This window comes from Sturnira hondurensis, unplaced genomic scaffold (genome assembly GCF_014824575.4).
Source record: "Sturnira hondurensis isolate 20B ecotype Veracruz unplaced genomic scaffold, ASM1482457v3 Scaffold0010128, whole genome shotgun sequence".
Lineage (NCBI taxonomy): Eukaryota > Metazoa > Chordata > Mammalia > Chiroptera > Phyllostomidae > Sturnira > Sturnira hondurensis.
Window position 1 is genome coordinate 16959703 of NW_028082759.1, and position 17309 is coordinate 16977011.

At 47.4% G+C, this 17309-nt stretch overlaps 1 protein-coding gene across 1 annotated transcript in view; it reads left to right on the forward strand.

Annotated features, from left to right (window-relative positions):
* Nucleotides 1-2442: 2442 nt before the first annotated feature.
* Nucleotides 2443-17309, forward strand: part of RNF150 (ring finger protein 150) — a 170833-nt gene continuing 155966 nt past the window's right edge. Inside the window, exon 1 of the mRNA XM_037058480.1 lies at nucleotides 2443-3594. Within this exon, the coding sequence (XP_036914375.1) occupies nucleotides 3120-3594 (475 nt within the window). The 5' untranslated portion in view covers nucleotides 2443-3119. The remainder of the gene's footprint in view (nucleotides 3595-17309) is intronic.

Genomic DNA, 17309 nt, shown 5'->3' on the forward strand with positions numbered 1-17309 from the left:
GCTAACGTCCAGCTTCACATCAAGCACCCACCAGCCTTAGCACCCCCCGAGGACCCCTGCCTGAATCGGCCTACATTGCCAAATGGTGACTTTCTACTTCTATCAGTCTTGGCTGGCATTCTTCAACAAGGAAGAGCTATCCTTTCTTCCCCACTTGTTTATTTATTGGAGCATTATTTCTTTATCTACTTACATTAGCATGGATTCCCATTTTATCCAGTTGTTCATAACCAGTTACTATCATTATTCATTTTGTCCCAGATCTGGCCAGTGGGAGCTCCCTCCAGCTGGCTCGTGTGTCCTGTCCACACATGCAGGTCACATCTGAGCACGTCCCCACCAGAGGTTCCAAGCTCACTTCACACTCTCCCAGCCCAAGCCCTGGAATTAGCCTTGATTCCTCAAAACAGAGGGTGGCATTTAGAAATCAAGACCCTCTGACCACTTCATGTGTCCATTGCTTCCAGCCTCTGAGCAAAGATAGCTATGATGTATGTATGTGTATATATGTCGATATATATATTGGTTTGCAGTCATTTGCACTCAATGTATATGTCTATACCTCTCAATATAGATATAGATATAGATATATTGATAGATAGATATCTTGACATATATGCATCTATATATGATGATTTGCATTCATCTTTAATCCAATCCAACACCTCAGGGCCCTTTATAACTTTCTTTCCATATTTATGAATTTCTTCTTCAGCACGAAGAGACCCAGCTCCCGTTACAGTCAATGTTTTCCTTATCTGTTCAGCGGCCCCTGCACTTACCCATCTCCCAGCCAGATGCTGCCTTCTTGGTGCTGCCGCCTCCTCAGCCTCTAACTTCCAGGGGAAAGTAAGGGTAAGGAGTAGTCGTGCATTTTTAATAACACAGGTTCCCCAGGTGTACTGTGGCTGGAGAGGAACTGCTAAGACCCAGAGACATTTTGGGGAACCACTTTCACTTGCTAAGGTATCAGTACAGAACCTCACTGGCCAAGGGGGTGGGGGCAGTTGGGGTAGCCAATGGGCTCATGCCTCAGGTCTCTGCTTTTGCCTTCATGGTGTTGGGTACCTACTGTAAGAAGCACTATCTCAGTTGCCTGGAAGCTTATTTTCTAAAATGAAAACACACAAATCCAGCACATCAAATACCATGGAGACAAATTCTTCTTAGTAGCTCTTCTTGTGCCTGCTTCTAATTTGGGTATAGGCACCAGATGTTTGCATTGCTCCTTAGAAAAGAGAAGCCGTGCAGGTGAACAGTCATTCATAGGAACCTATACACTACTAAGGTCCTGGGGGGAAGGCGCACTTTTGTGCTCATCGTGAATTGAGTCCTGGGTTGTCTGAAAGAGCACCAGATGGGAAGGATAATGTGAGTGAATCATGCAAACTGCTTTAGAGACTTTATGTGGCACATACCTCACGCCAAGGAGACTATTGGTGTGAATGGGCAATAACCAGGCGAACATTTAATTGGAACTGTGCTGTGTCACAGTCTTAAGAACACTACCCTGGAGGAAATGTACCCTCTGCTGAGCGGTTGCGATCTCTCTGCACAACCATAAACAATAACAACCCAAACAAACCTCCCTTGCCAATTGACGCTGTGAGTCCTCGGTCACCAGCCTGACAACCAGAACAAACACAGTGAAGAACTATCACACCCACTTCCTTGCAGGGATGTCCAACCTTTGGGCATCTCTGGGCCACACTGGAGGAAGAAGAGTTGTCTTGGGCAGCATATTAAATACACAAACACTAATGAAAACCGGTAAGAAAAAAAAAACAAAAAACAAAATTTACAATTTTGTGTTGGTCCCCATTCATCGCCATCCTGAGCGGCCTGTGGCTGCAGGCTGTGGATTGGACACCCTTGTTAGGGGGAGGGGGAACACTCATGGAAGAGAAAACAAACGTCAGAGGTTTGCTTCCAGGTGGGAAGAAAGAAGCCCATTCCTGAAGTCACCTGGACAGCCTGGTCCCCAGACCAGGAGCACTCAGCCTCACCGGGGAACTTGTTGAAAGGCATACACTGTTCTGAAGCCCTAATCTAGCTGTGCTAAATCAGAAATTCTGGGGCAAAACCCATCAACCTGACTTTGAACAATCTCTAGGTGCATTTAAATGATGCACATTTAAATTTGATGATCACTGATACTCCAGGCGGGGCGTGGGAAGGGTCTCTCTACCAACGGGCCTTACCCTGTGGCCCTTGGAGAGGTGATTAGGGAGCGCACTGCAGTTGCACCTGCGAACCGGAAGGTTGTTACAGCAGGGCACACATTTCGCTGTATTTAAGACGCAGGAAGTTGTTCCTGCACGCAAAGGTCAAGGGGTTGCTTCCCCTTTTGCCTCCACCTAATCCAAATCGCAGATTGGGTTGAACTGGAGACCCAGCAGGGGTCGCTGCTGTCCGTAAAGAGAGACCCAGGGAGCGTGGCCAGCGATGCCCCGAATCTTTGACATCACACTAAGCTCCTCCTTGCACGCACACATTACACACACAGACAAACACACGCGCACACACAACCATATACAGACACAGAGACCGCGTACTCCTCTCTGACCACTGGCACCCACTTCCCCGGAGCCGACCTCGCCTGCGGCAAGTGCGTCCGGCGTGGCCTCGGGAGAAGCGAGAGGCGAAGCGGCCGCCGCGCCAGGGAACCGGCGCGCAGCAGGAGCGGCGGCCGGGACACTCCGGCAGCACCCCGTGTCTCCAGCAGCCGCGTCCGCCCCCGCCGGGGCTGAAGGGCGCAGAGCCGCCACCCCGCTCGCTCCCGGGCCCCCTGCCACCCTTATGAGAGAAGGAGAAGCCGGGCGAAGGAGCAGGACGCTCGGCAGCTGGACTCCTCCGCAAGCCCCGAGCGCCCCCTTCTCCTGCCCCGCTCCGGCGCCCGGGAAGCGACATGCAACCGCCGCGCTCCGGCTGAAAGGGGAAGGGGCCGGCGCCACCCGCCCGCTCGGAATCCGGTCCCCGCGGCGGCAGTTCGTCCCGGCCGCGGTCCCCCGGGCCCGGGAGTGAGCAGGGGCAGGAACAGGAGAGGAGGCCGGCCCCGGGTGGGCCGGGGCGGGGGAGGAGGGTGCGGGGGGGCGGGGAGGGGGCCCCGGCGGATAAAGATGGCAATGTCTCTCATCCAAGCATGCCGCAGTCTGGCTCTCTCAACATGGCTGCTTTCCTTTTGTTTCGTGCATCTGCTCTGCCTGGACTTCACCGTGGCCGAGAAGGAGGAATGGTACACCGCCTTCGTGAACATCACCTACGCCGAGCCCGCGCCCGACCCGGGGGCGACGGGCGGCGGCACGGAGCTGCACACGGAGAAGACCGAGTGCGGGCGCTACGGGGAGCACTCGCCCAAGCAGGACGCCCGCGGGGAGGTGGTCATGGCCAGCTCGGCCCACGACCGCCTGGCCTGCGACCCCAATACCAAGTTCGCCTCCCCGGCCCATGGCAAGAACTGGATAGCCCTCATCCCCAAGGGCAACTGCACGTACAGGGATAAGATCCGGAACGCGTTCCTGCAGAACGCCTCCGCCGTGGTCATCTTCAACGTGGGCTCCAACACCAACGAGACCATCACCATGTCCCACCCAGGTGAGCGGTCCGGGCGGACGCGCGGGAGGGGAGCCGGAGGGGATGGCGGCGCTGAGAAGGATCCCGCGCCTACCTCCTACCTCCTTTCTGGGAAGTCTGTGCTTTGCGAAAGACGCGTCTCTCTTCCCTGGACCTACTAAGTTTTGCTGTGCGTCACTTTGTGGGGTTTACAAAGAAGAAAGGACCGACTGTGTTGGGGGAATAGTGAGTGTGTTCAGTTCAGACTAGTGCCTCTCGGACCAGGGTTCGCCGAGGTGGCCTAACTTCTCCCGGGAGGACCTGAAAGGTGCGTTTGGGGGCCAGAACTCAGATCCCTTTCTCGGTGAGTGACTGGCCCCACACCTGTTTGGAACAGGTCGATCTGATAACTCCTCTCTGACCTGGCTGTGCGCATCGGGTGTACCCCTGGTGCAGGCGTTCGTGTATCAGGAGGTGGGTAGGGTTACTGGTGCTAGCAGCTCAGCTCGGAGAACTTGCTTCTTAAGTCAGGTTTCAGTTCTTCCTGGGAGATTGAATCCTCCGCCCCGCCACCCGCTCCCGCTGGTTTGACGCACATCATAAATAATATTGAAAGTCCTGTGCTCTGCCGAAAGAGCTGGCCGGCAGGCACGATGGTAAATAATAACAATCCTCACGGAGCCAAGAAGAGCGCGGTGGTGGCCATGAAGTTATGCCTGCTTTTGCAGGATGACATTGTCCTTTGCTTGATCGGGAGGTTAAATATGCTCTGTGCGAATAAGAGAATTTCAGACCAGAGAAACTAAGCTTTTCTCATTGATCACAGGGTGCCAGGACTAGGAATAGGTTACTCTGGCCGGTTTACCCCATGACCAGCGGAACAGTGCTTCCACGCTGGGACGCACGAGAAAGGTCCTCTCCAGGCTTGTCAGCATAAGCTGCTGGACTTAGCAGACGCCAGGCGTCCAGGGCTGGGACTTGCTTCTTTCTGCGGGCCTGGCAAGTGTGCCCTTCCCCCACAGAGGGGTTCCTGGGTTGAGGCTGTGACACCCAGAGGAAGAAAATGGGAATAGAAATGACAGATGCATTTTCTGATTGGAGTCACCTAAGCAACAACATTACTTTCCTTTATTAAAAGCCAGATTTTAATAAAGTTTCGGAAGTGGAATACTAAGCTTTGGCTACATAGGTGGGAAGGGGGTGCGTTCTTTGGGGACAAGGTTTCATCCCAAGAGCTCATATCCTCTGTTAGTGAAATACACAGTTTGTTTGCCTCTGGTAACCATCACCAGCTGTTTCAAGAAGAGGGCATTGTGGACCTGCATACAAACAGGTGGGGTGGGGACAGTTCGATGCTTCTAACACGTAGGCCCGAACAGAATGCTGTGTGGTAATTAATGGCAGTAAACTTAGAAAAAAGTTACAGTGGTACATCTGAGAACGTATGATATACTCTCTCGAGCTCAACAATTTGTAAGGGAAAAGTTGTATTCTGACCTTGAGGCATAGGAGCGCTACTTACACTGTGATATCAAGGGTTTGGAGGACTTCAGAAGAGCACTTTAAGTCAGGTAGAGTATCTTTAAGTAAACATATTTGATGTCTTAACTTCCACTGGCAGAGTGGTGTGAAGGAGTTTGGGGGGGGTTCCCCTTTAAACACGGAGGTGGTTGTTGGCTGACTTTGTAGGATTCTTTGTAGGAATGCTTCTTTGTGCTTATGCATGAAATCTTAAACTTGGCTTCGTCGAACACAAACCAAGAGGCATCATTTGTCCCTGTCTAAAAACGTCCTCCAGAGCTGCGGCCACATCGGGTCAGTTCCTGGCCTGCGGGTTGAAAAAGGACACAGTGAGCCGATTTGCTACACAACTGGTGCTTGGTAAAGGCCTAGTGGGAGTAAAGGACTTAGTGATAGTTTGAAAGGTGGAGACTAAAGAAGGTAAAGAAGATTCTCTACCAACTAACGACTCTTTCAAAAAAACGTGTCGATGCTGCCTCTGCTAATAGCTATGAAACTTCCACAGCACCAGGTGACATAGTGCCACATTAAGGGACTGTGTTCACTCTAATCAGAGATGGCATTGGTTTCTGCCCAAGTCTTACAAGTGGGTGCATGACCCCAGTAGCTTGACAGACCCTTCACTTCACTCTTAAATCCTTCTGCCTGAATCACAAAAGGGCCCGCCCCGGTCTGGCTGTGAGGGCCTTACGCTCACCTCCAGAAGGCTTTACTTCTTCTGGTTAAATTGCAGTTGGGTTTGTGAATTTGTTTGAGCAAATACATTTTAGATGCTATCAAACATTCTTATTTTGTGAACATGGGATGCAGTATACCAAAGAACCCTTACCTTTGTGAACTTTTAAATTCAATCTCTAAAAAGTTAGCGTCATCCTTTGCATTAAAAACATCTCACTTCTCCTCTTTTATTTTTGGAACTGATAGCGTTCGGGTGAGGAAAAGGTCTGAATTTAGGGTTCTGCAGTCCACCACATAATACCCATGCATTTGGGTGGCTGATAGGACCCCAGAGCGTCCACTACCTTGGAATTCCATTAAATGGGCATCATTTTCCCTCCACCTTTTCGTATCTATAGCCTTTCTTCCTGATAGTTTCTCTTTCCTGCTTAAATGATTTGGGTTTCTGCCGCCTCTACAATTATGGCATCTCATTCACAAAGATACAGATTCTCCTGGGATAAAGTAGTATTTTTACTTTGTAACCAGTTTATAAATCTTATTTAAAATATGACAACTTTACTGGAACGCAGTTCACGTCCCAAACAATTCACTCATTTAAAGCACACAGTGTAATGGCTTTCACGGTAGTGATGGAGTCGAACAACCCTGACCACCAGCTCCAGAAGGAAACCCTGTGCCCATTAGCAGTTACTCGGCATCACTCGCCCATCGCCTGGCCCCAGTTAGTCACAAATCACTTTCTGTCTCTGTACGCAGTTTGCCTATTCTGGACATTTCATACGTGTGGGATATGTTTTGGGCGACGGCCTTCTTCCACTTCTTCCAAGGTCTACCAGTCCTCAGTACTGCATCCCTCTTTGCCAAGTAATTTTCCTTTGTATGTACATACATCACCTTTTACTTATTCATCAATTAATGGGCATTTAGGGTCTTCTCAGTGTTTGGTTGTTAATAAGAACGCTTCCAGGAACACCCATGTACAAATTTTGTGTGGGTATTTCCCTTGGGTGCATACCTAACAGAGAAATTTCTGGGTCACGTGGCAACGATGTGGTTTAAACTTTTCAGGAGCTGCCAGATGGTTTTCCAAAGCAACTGTACCATTTAACATCGCCACCAGCAGTGTATGAGGATTCCAGTTTCTCTGCATCCTTATCGATGCATATTATTTACCTTTCTGGTGTTGACCATCCCCAAGGTTGTGAAGAGTTGTCTTGGGCAACTCCAAGACAATCAACTCCATGGTGATTTTAATTTGCAGTTTTCTGATGACTCCAGTTACTTTTTTAACTTAATCTTAATTCTTCCTCTGCTTTTCATTTTCTCTTTGTTGCTCATTTATTTTCTCTTTCAGCTCATACGCTTTTTGTCCTGGGGAAGAGAAAGAGATTAATGGAGAAAAGAAGTCCACCTCTTTCAATAATAATAGTAAAAAAAGGCCCATGGACCAGAGATTTTATATATTCCCTGCAAAAGAATGTGAGGAGCTGTGTGTTCAGTGCTTTAGGGAGCTGCGGGCCTGGTTTGCCACACAAAACGGGCAGGAGAGCCGAGTACAATGCTACAGAGCAGTAGAGTCTCCCCCTAGTGGGAGTCCCACACGTGAACTTGCAGGTGCAGGTAAAGGCCATGAGACCCAAATTAAGGAGTGTGGCCTCCAGAGCCAAATACTCGAGTTTGTGCCCTGGCTCTGCCACTTTCTCACTGTGGGCCTTTGTCCAAGTTACTCCACCTCTGGGCTTCACTTTCCTCATCGGCAAAATTGGGGAATAATAGTACCTACCCCCTTTGGTTGTTTTGTGAATTAAATAAGTTAGTACAGTGCTTCCATCTGTATCTGGGATGTAGCCGTCAATAAATATTAACCCTTAGGAGCATTGCACCTGGTGACACACAGGAGCCATAGACTGGAACACGCAACCAGCTGCAGGGCTCGCTGAGGCCCTGACAACCTTGGGAAAGAGCTCGCTCTTCACCCTCCTGTGCTGTAGAGGCCAGAGCGGCCGCACCGGTCTCTCCGGTTCCTGTGGTTTAACATAGGGTGTTCCAGCTCCTCCTGGTGAGTGGCAAGCGTTTCAGGATTCACCTATTGCATTCGTGCTTTCTCTTGGCTTTTCTAAATTGAAGTCTCTTTGTGGCAAGAACCTATATAGTGAACATGGTAGATCCACAAGTGTGTGGGTGTGGTTTTAAGTGAGTTGTGGTGCTGAAGAAATGGTGCATTTTCTGTTTATCTTCTTTTTTAAAGATTTTATTTATTTATCTTTAGAGGGGAAGGGAAGGAGAGAGAGAGAGAGAAGTACCAATGTATGGTTGCCTCTCGTGTATCCCCTGCTGGGAACTGGCCAGCAACCCAGGCATGTGCCCTGACTGGGAATCGAACCACAATCCTTTGGTTCACAGGCCCGCGCTCAATCCACTGAGCCACAACAGCCGGGGCATTTTTTCTTCTTTTTGTCTATTGCTTGTACATAGATAAAAGGAAAGGGGGGACGAAACATGTAACCTTTTAGGAAGAACTTTGGAGAGACTGGGTCTCGAGCAGTAATTTAGAGATAAAAGGAGGGGATGGTCACAGCACCTGTATAGAGAATAAGCTTAGCCCTCGGCAAAGAAGCATCCAGGATGGAGTATGTTCCGTAGATTCTAGAACTTTCTCCAAGGTTCAAAGAGAAAACACAGGGTATTTACTGAAACTCTTTCCTGTGTAGGTGGGCACTAACAATTTAATTCCTGGGTTCATGCTACATTTAGGGCCATGACTTGCTAAAGTCTGCCTTTGCCTAACTTCTGTAAATGTACTGGAGCTGCTGTAATTATTTTTTTTTGCAGGACTCATTTTTCTAGAATATTGCCATTTGGTTTTACATTTGCCTTTAAGTAATGTGTTTGCATCAACTCTGTTTTTCAGTATGCCGCAGCCCTCTCTTTGGGTAGTAATACCATTGCCCGTGCACTACTTACTCTGTGTCAGGCATGTTCCCTGCACATTACCCTCACAGCGATGTGGAGGTGGGTCCTGTTCTTATCCCTGTTTCACGGGCAAGGACACTGAGCACCAGACTGGGGAGGCGATCTGATGGAGCAGGTAGGAAGTGGTGGAGCTGGGCTTGCAGACCCCAGCAGGCTGTCTCCCCCGTCTGTCTGTGCTTGGTCAGCGCTGCTCCATTCACCCTCTCCGCCTGAAGGAGGCTCTCAGAGCTGGGTCAGACAGGGAGTGGCAAGTCAGTAGTGGATGCGGAAAATGCTCGGCCAATTCCCGTTTCAGAACCCTTGAACCTGTCTCCGGGCCAAGTGCACTGACTTTCAGGCAGCATTCCTGGGATGGGAGAAAGGGGACCTGCCTCTGATTAACACCACCTGGCTTTGGGTGGGTCACCTTTTCTATTCTGGGTCTCGGTCTTTCCACTTAAAAACGTGAGAGGTTTGGTTAGTTGCTGTCTAAGAGCTGTTTGAACTTCACAATTTATTCCTTTTTCAAAAATTAGGATATTTTTACGAGAATTCACATTTCTGGCAGCCTGTAAGAAACTCTGGTGACAGGGCTTATGTCCCTGTGTGGCAGTGGGCAGCTGGAGCGGGCGCTGGCTGACCTTTCCACGGACAGTGTGCTGTTCGTCAGTGTGCTGTTAGTAGGCCCAAGTCCACCTGGAGTCAGTGAGCAGAGGGTGCAGAAAGCAGACATGGTCAGGCCCAGGGGAATATTCTTAAGGCTAGCACCGTTCAGAAACGGAAGAGTATTCCTCGGGAGGTGAAGCTTTCTCCGGTGTCCTGTGTTTGCTGGATGCAGGGTTCGCACACGAGGTTCCACTGGGCCACATATGAAGGGCCTCCCCCTGCCCAAGAGCCCGTCACTCTCTGCTGTTTAGATAGTTAAGAAACACTTCTCAGGAGCCTCGGGTTCTGCTTCACTCATCTCTTAAGATGCATACAGAAAGCTATCGTCTATATTTGGTCCGAGTCTCCCAGAATGAAACAACCTCAGTGCCTGCTTTGTTTTTATTTATTTGTTTGGCACTGAGCTGCACCCCTTCACCTGTCTGTCTCCTGGCAGCCAGGGATTTCAGACGCTGTGACCGAAAGCCATGATTCAGCATCAGTGTCAAACGACATTTCTGGCCCTGCAACAACATGGCCCAGGCACTTTAAGACACCGGTGCCGTGTTCACTCACCGCAGGTCATAGAAATACGTATCTGGGGGATTTGAAAGGCATCCTATCTTCTAATCTGTCGTCAGAATTCCATCCCTGCCTCTCCTGATGCCTCGATTCCTAAGGATCCCCTGACTTCTCAGAATGGAAGGAACCGGGTGCCCGTGGAGTCTGGAGAGGGTCAGAGAGAGCCCGAGACTCGAGGAGTCATTCTCCCAGTCCTTCAGGAGGGATGGCTATGCGTCCGGTGCAATGTTAACTTGCTCAGAAACCAGTCTCAACTTCTGAAAAGAAGGAGCATAACCATTATCGGTACGTGTCTGGGCATGAAACTTAGTATATAAAGAATTTGCTATTTTGCTCTCCCCCGAGTCTTCAGTTTATTGCCAGCAAAGGTTTCATCTGGTATATATTCCAAGGAGGGTCTTCACCTATAACTGGCTGAAGGGATGCTGGAACTCTGTGCCCATGATAATGTAAATGGAGAGACGCTGAATTTGAATTAAAAGGAAATTCAGATTCTACTCAGGGTGTCACAGTGCCTGAGTATTTTATTGGTGACATAAAACCCAGAGAAATAAGGCAACCTTGTGCTGTGTCATTGTTCTTCTACCAAACCTACAGTTATGGTGGTTCCATTAAATGGAAGCCTTGTCTATGGGTGTAATAAAGTTTTTTTTTTATCTTAAGCTTTTAGAGATTGATCACTTGGCAGTTCCACAGATGATGGACTAAGTGTGCTTTATAGATGGAGGTCAAAATATTAATGATTAGTGTTAGAGCTAGTTCTTTTTTTCTATATAGGAGAGGAAAATTAAATTTTTATTGCTTCAAAAGCATTGGTTATAAATTTATTCCTATGAGTATTATTTTTTTAAAATATCTTCTCTATTCTATAATGTGGTGGTACTTAGAAAATCTTTTCCAGTAGCAGGAAGTATCATTTATCCTTAAATTGAAGCTTACATATTGGATTGTTAGGCTTATCCATACTCAATGTATGAATATGTATTTCACAATAGAGACTTATAAAAATTAGATGTCTTTTTGTATTAAATATGTGGCGCACTCGCATCCTTTTCGGGCAAAGATAGGTAAAGAGTACATATGTGTCTAGATAAACATATGTTAGGTAAGATGTAGGAGATGTTTTGTTCCTTAACCAGTTCAGCCTGGAATCTCTCCACCACAGATGGGGTTTTGTACACAGAGTCCACTTAATGAACACTGTGGAGGAGGCAAAGACGGGAGGTTTCCCAGAGACGGGAGGTTGTCATTATGCACACACAAATGCCCTCTTCCCCCTCTACGCCCGTCTTTTCCACCTCCGCCATTTTCTACCGAAGATACTGTCTGGTCATTCCGTAGCCCTGAACTGACTGCACCCACATCAGGAATGCAATGCAAACGATCCCAAGAACCATGGAAGAGAAAAGACGTTTCTCCTTTATTCAAGAAGCTTGGGGTATTCTTCCCCCCAGACGCCCACAGGACCGGCTGCCTCTGTGTGTCTCCGGTCCCTTCTCGAAGGTGGCCTCACCCCTGAGGCACTCCCTCCCTGCTGCTCTAGAAAACAGCAGCATCCTCCCCCGCGTTCCGTCCTCAGCACACCCTGCCCCTCTTCCTGCGTCGGATTTGACCCACGTCTTCTCCCACCGGAATGTAAGATCCGCTAGGAGCCAAACTTTTAAGACATTTTTTTGTCGTCGTTGTTCACGGTGAATTTCCCAAAGTCTAGAATATGCTCAGTAAATATTGTTAAATAGATCTGTTAAATAATCTGGGGACTATTTCAATCTGGAAAGATGGACTCTATTAATGTGTCGGTCTCTAATTTCATGGAAAAGTATTCTATGACACAAACACTTCTTAGTTTTTGACGGGGAGATTTTGAGTCACCCATTACAATGTTTAGTCATCTTGTAGAATGTGGCTTGAAGAGAGCGCCTAGGTCATGTTCATGGTCTAAGAGGAAAGAGACATAGTAAGGACAAGCAGAAGGATATGAGGTATCGTAAGTTATAACCAAATACAATTCTGTGCTTGTGTTTATTGTCCTGCATCATAGATAGAGATAGATAAATGGATGTGTCTATATATGTGTATCTTTTTAAATAGAAGTATGCCTCGTAGAAAATTTTTGAAAATGTAGAAATAGTTAAAAAGAAAGAGGAAATGAATAACCATATATAACTCAACTATAGTATTTTTATGTGGATATATGTTTACTAAGCTGGGAATATGTTACGTATATGTTTTAACAACTTTTTCAAATTTAAGGTTACATTTTGAAATTTCCTCAATGTTTCCATAACATGTCTCCGGCGTTTCTGCTTCCCCTCCACATAAGCAGTGCTGCTGTACCTACATTCTTGGGTACCTAAAGTGGGTGCGTATCCACACGCGATTACGTTCGGAAGTCAAGTTCCTGACTACAGCCCTAGTTAGTTAGAGGCTGTTCACGCACGGCTGGTGAGCAGGGTTTTTGTACAGCCCATTAAGTGAGGTCTTCAGCTCCGTGCTCACTCATTAGGATGGCCCTCCTTCAAAGGAGAGAGGACAGTCGGCAGCATGGGGTCCTGCCGATGGTGCCCTGCACTCCCAATACAACTTTTCTGCACCCCTTTGCTCAGGGTAAACTAGTCTGGCAGCTGAGGCAACACACAGAAGGTGGAGAACCCAAAGAAAAGCCTCAGTGGTAGAACCATCAGAATTGCAGTGGGTGAGACCCTGCCTTTCCCTCGCACCCATTTGCCTGTGGATGTGAACTGCAAACTGAACAGGGAGTTAGGAAACCTGGCTGTCAGTTGTGGTTCCACCACAGATGGTCTTTACAGTTGGCAAGTCACTTCCCCCTCTGGCCTCGTGTTCTTTAAGGTGACAACAGGAGTCTCCACAGGGGGCGCAAGTTGCTTTAGATCTGTGACTCTCCACCCTTGCTCCACATCGGAATCAGGGAGTTTAAACATCGCAGATGCCCAGAGATGCTGAGGTAACTGGCCTGGCTTTGGCAGGGGACACTTCAGATGGCGCTAATGCCAGCCAGGGTTGACCACCACCACCCTGGATGAGTCTGAAGTCTTTTTCGGGTTCTCATATTCCATGATCCTTTATCAAGTGTTTAAAGAAAACAATTAAAAGCATGCTAGTACCAACTAAGAAAGGGTGCATAAGAAAGAACACAGTTAGAAGAACTCTGAAGCAGCCTGACCCGCCCCAGTAGCTGTAACCAAATGCACAGTCCAGGTCTGAGCAGGTGCGAGCCAGGAGGGCAGCAGAGATGGGGCTCTGGAGAGTGTTTCTCGCCATTCCTCCCCTCCCGGATTGATAGGCTAGAGAGGGAAGTGCAGCACCTTCTCAGAGAGAACAGTGCTTCCCGGATTATCAGAGGGGAGGGAGCCCTGAACAAGCTAACACAGTGTGAACCTCGCTGGCTGTAATGGAAAAATGTAATCGACATACTGGAATTTGTCAAAGGGCAGCCAGAGGGCCTGAATGAATGGAACTGGCGGGCGCTGTCTACCTTTGCATCAGCCCAGTGTAAGGGCGTTTTAATGGTTCAATGAGAGGAAAGTGTGTGTGTGTGACATTTGAATGGGTGCTAAAATGGTTTGATCTTTTGTGGTTTTCTGGGAAAGCCCACTCATATGGAAAGGATGGTAATGCACGATCCAGATAAAATGCCCCCTTCACGGAGTCCACATGGCACGGGATTAATTTCAGATGATGCAGCAGACCTCACGCCCACTGGCATATGTCCTCATCACCTGAGCGCCATTATGTTCAGAAGGAAAGTAACATCTGTCTGGACCTCACTGTGAGTCGGGCGTTGTGCTGGCCGGCCCCGTCGTTGCTTGGGTGGGCTGCACTGCTGAGCAGCCAGAGCCAGGCTGGACCCAGACCTCGCAGGCCCCACCCAGTCCCTGCTCTGCCTCCTGGCAGCCTCCCTGCTCCGCTGTCCTTGTGTGTAAGATGGAATAACAATAATAATAATGGCAATAACAACAACAACAACAACAGGATCTATTTCATGGAGTTCTGAGAATTAAGTGGGTTAATGTATATAAGGCATTGATCTAATAAGCACTGTAAAAGCACTTGCTAATGAGAAAACAAAGTAAAACCTGGTGCGGGGATTCACATCTGTTTTAATCAAAAGCCATGATTTTTCTCCCTAATACAGTGCCTCTACATGCCAACTAACACTTAATGTCATTATGCTGTACAGGTCACATTAAACTGATGTCGCCTTTGATTTCAGGAAGAGTGACTACTGAGCCAGAGAGAATATTTTTATTACATTTATGTTCATCTTCCATTTGGACATTGGTTGTGGCATCTTCTAACCTTTGACATATTTTAGGTGAAAGACCAGATAGACATTAAAAATTATATTCTTGGATTATACTTAATGTATCTGTCTCTGTTTGACTTGATTTCTCGACTTGAAATCAAGTACTTTTCTCGACTTGATTTCATGTTTGCTTGTAACAACACTTCATATATGGAAAAGATACTAGTGCCCCGGCCTCCAGACAGAGTTGAAGCTCACAGAGTTCGAGTCCTAGTCAAAACAGGACCCGAATTCACATCTTCTCACTCTTGATTCAAATGTGTTTGTCACTGAGTTCACGTACTTTCTTAGCAGTGGTGAATTCAGCACTTACGCATGCGCAGGTGTGTTAAACCCAAGCTACACAAAGAGCGAAATGCCACTGTTTTCAAAGCAGGTTGCCATCCAGCGGACAGGAAGGGCGTAGTGGACGTGTGATATTGTTAGTGTGGACAGAGCACTGCCAGGGCACCCAGGAACGATTGAATGGGCTCGAGGTTTGAGGAAGGCTATAGAGAGAGAGGCGGTAACATTTTAAAATAAGCAGAGTGGTGCAGAAAGTAGAAGACAAGAGCACGTTAAGCAAAGGGAACCCTTTACTTGATTGTTGAGGGAAGGTTGTTGAATGGGCCAAAGTGCCACGTCCAAGGGTCGTATGGGGAGGTGGGACTATAAGGCAGTTTGGGATGGGAAGGGTGCTGAGGAAATGGTGCATTTTTAGCAGGTGATAGGAAATCATGAAACGTTTTTCCCACAAACATTGTCAGTCCTCTGTTTTAGAAAATAATTGTGCTAGCTGCACTGAAGTGTGTATATAGGAGGCATTGTCTTTAGAGAATGTTGATCATAAGGCCGATAACACTCTAGAGAGTTCAGAAAAAAAATTCTGAACCACTGGTGTCTGAATATAAGAATGGACTAAAAATGACATACCTGTTTGGGTGAATGACGAATGAGACTACAAAACAGAATACAAGGAAACGAGGAGGTTTGGAAGGCAAAGGCGGATCCAGCATCAGGCGGGTTGCATTGGAGGTGGCTGAAGCCAGACAGATGTAGGCACCACCCACATAGTCCAGACCGTTGCACCTGTGGGAATGGATGGGACCAATGCTGGGGAGAGGTGCAGGTGAGAATGACACCGGGGTGGGGTGGGGTACAGGGATGCATTTTAGAGATTGGGAGTAGACGGCAACTTTTTGGTTAGAGGACAGCCAAAACGATTACAATTATGAAAACCAATGAATGAGGAATTCCAGTAAAGAGGCACATAACAATGCCAGACGCCGCTAGGAGGTCAAGAGACTGAGGGTGTTGGATCTGATGTGTAATGATGTACTTGAACTAGAAGATATCGAAAGTCCCATTCAGTGAACGTGTTAGCTCTTACTTTGAGCTTTTTCTAAATTCTCATAAGAACAAATAATAATATTAGACACATAGGCCAAACTGGAGAAATCCTTTCTTTACAAAACCATTACCAGGGGCTTAGTCTTGTTTATCTGTGGGTGTGAATTTGGTACTACCATTGCTAATCCTGGCATTTAAATCTCCAGAAAGAAATGCATTAATGGTTGGGTTGTGTAGAATTCAGAAAACTCTCTAAATTTAACTTAACCCTCAAAACAAGAGGCATACACAGTTGGGATTATACAAATGAGAGAAAAGCATAGTCATATTAATATTAATAAGGTGCCAAATCATGATGGACATAAATAATGTCTGTAGACTGCAGCTGATGTATACAGGTAGCTCTGTGTGTGTGTGTGTGTGTGTGTGTGTGTGAGAGAGAGAGAGAGAGAGAGATGGAGAGATGGAGAGATCGCCACGATGGTGCTGTATATGAAGAATCATCGTTTATACCATGGCAAATGCTGGCATTTCAGCAGCATTACTTTTCACTTGTGAGAAGAGGTGGACAGTTTGGGTTCCTTTTACATCTGCAGCCAGTTAGGATTTTGGGACATTGAATGGTATCATCAAATTATTACTGTTGTTACTAGACAGAGCATCTTTTGTTGAAGGCTTCAGAGAGAGCAGAGCAATATTTTGCACAAGGTGGAATGTACCATTCCTAGTGCATAAAGAGACCGAAAGGTGACATGGAGTCATTGGACCCTTGCGATCTTTTATAATTAACTCTTTCCCCCTTAAAGAATGTAAACATTTCATACCTCTTTGGCTGTCAAGTCGCCACGCAGCTCCAACTGCCATTAATTAGCTGTGTTGGCGGTGATTCAGAAGAGAGAGCAGACAGAGGTTTCTGCGTGGGGGGCTTTGCCCAGCGGTGATGATGTTGCAAGCAGTTGGGGAGATGGCTCTCGTGGTTATGCCTGGCACCCAGGAAATAAGGATGCACAGGCACTTTGGGGGGTCTTGACTGGTGACCTCTGTCCTGAACTGCAGGACTCGCTGTCCTCTTTGTGCTGTGGGCAGCAGCCACTGAACATCCTCCGCCAGGTTCAGGCTGAACCAGCTAGGCAATGTGCGCAACCCCAGAGAACTTGACCTTCACCCTTTTCCTCTTATGCCCAAACCTCACGACCTCTCGCTTCTCCTTACAATTCCTGGTCAGAACACGCTGTCTCCATTAAGTATTTCCTTACTGGAGTGTAACCTTGTTAAATTTTATGGGCTTACTCGGAATTGAGGTAAAACACTACTTTGCCCCCTGTAGTCTTACTCCTGTGTGTCTTTTAATAAAAACTAGATGGATGTCTGAGACCTTTGTGTTTGTAAGTTTGTGTCAATGGAAGCTTCCTAGTGCCCGAGGGGACAGAAGTTGACATCTAAAACTTCCATGCTGGCATTCCTAAGCCTTTCTGTAAATAGATCAATTTAATTACATTTCCACCTGTCTCCTTAACCTATTATATCAGTTGTTTTGTAACGGCAGTTCAAAAAATAAATTTAGAACACTCTTACATGAAACAGAAGAGAAAAGACTATAATTCACTGCACGTACCAAGAGTGGCCATTGTTTTGCAGAAGGTTTATTACATACCCACGTATGTGTGCGAGAGGCCGCAACGGGTTGAAAAGCTAAGGTCTTAGATAACATCCCAGTGAT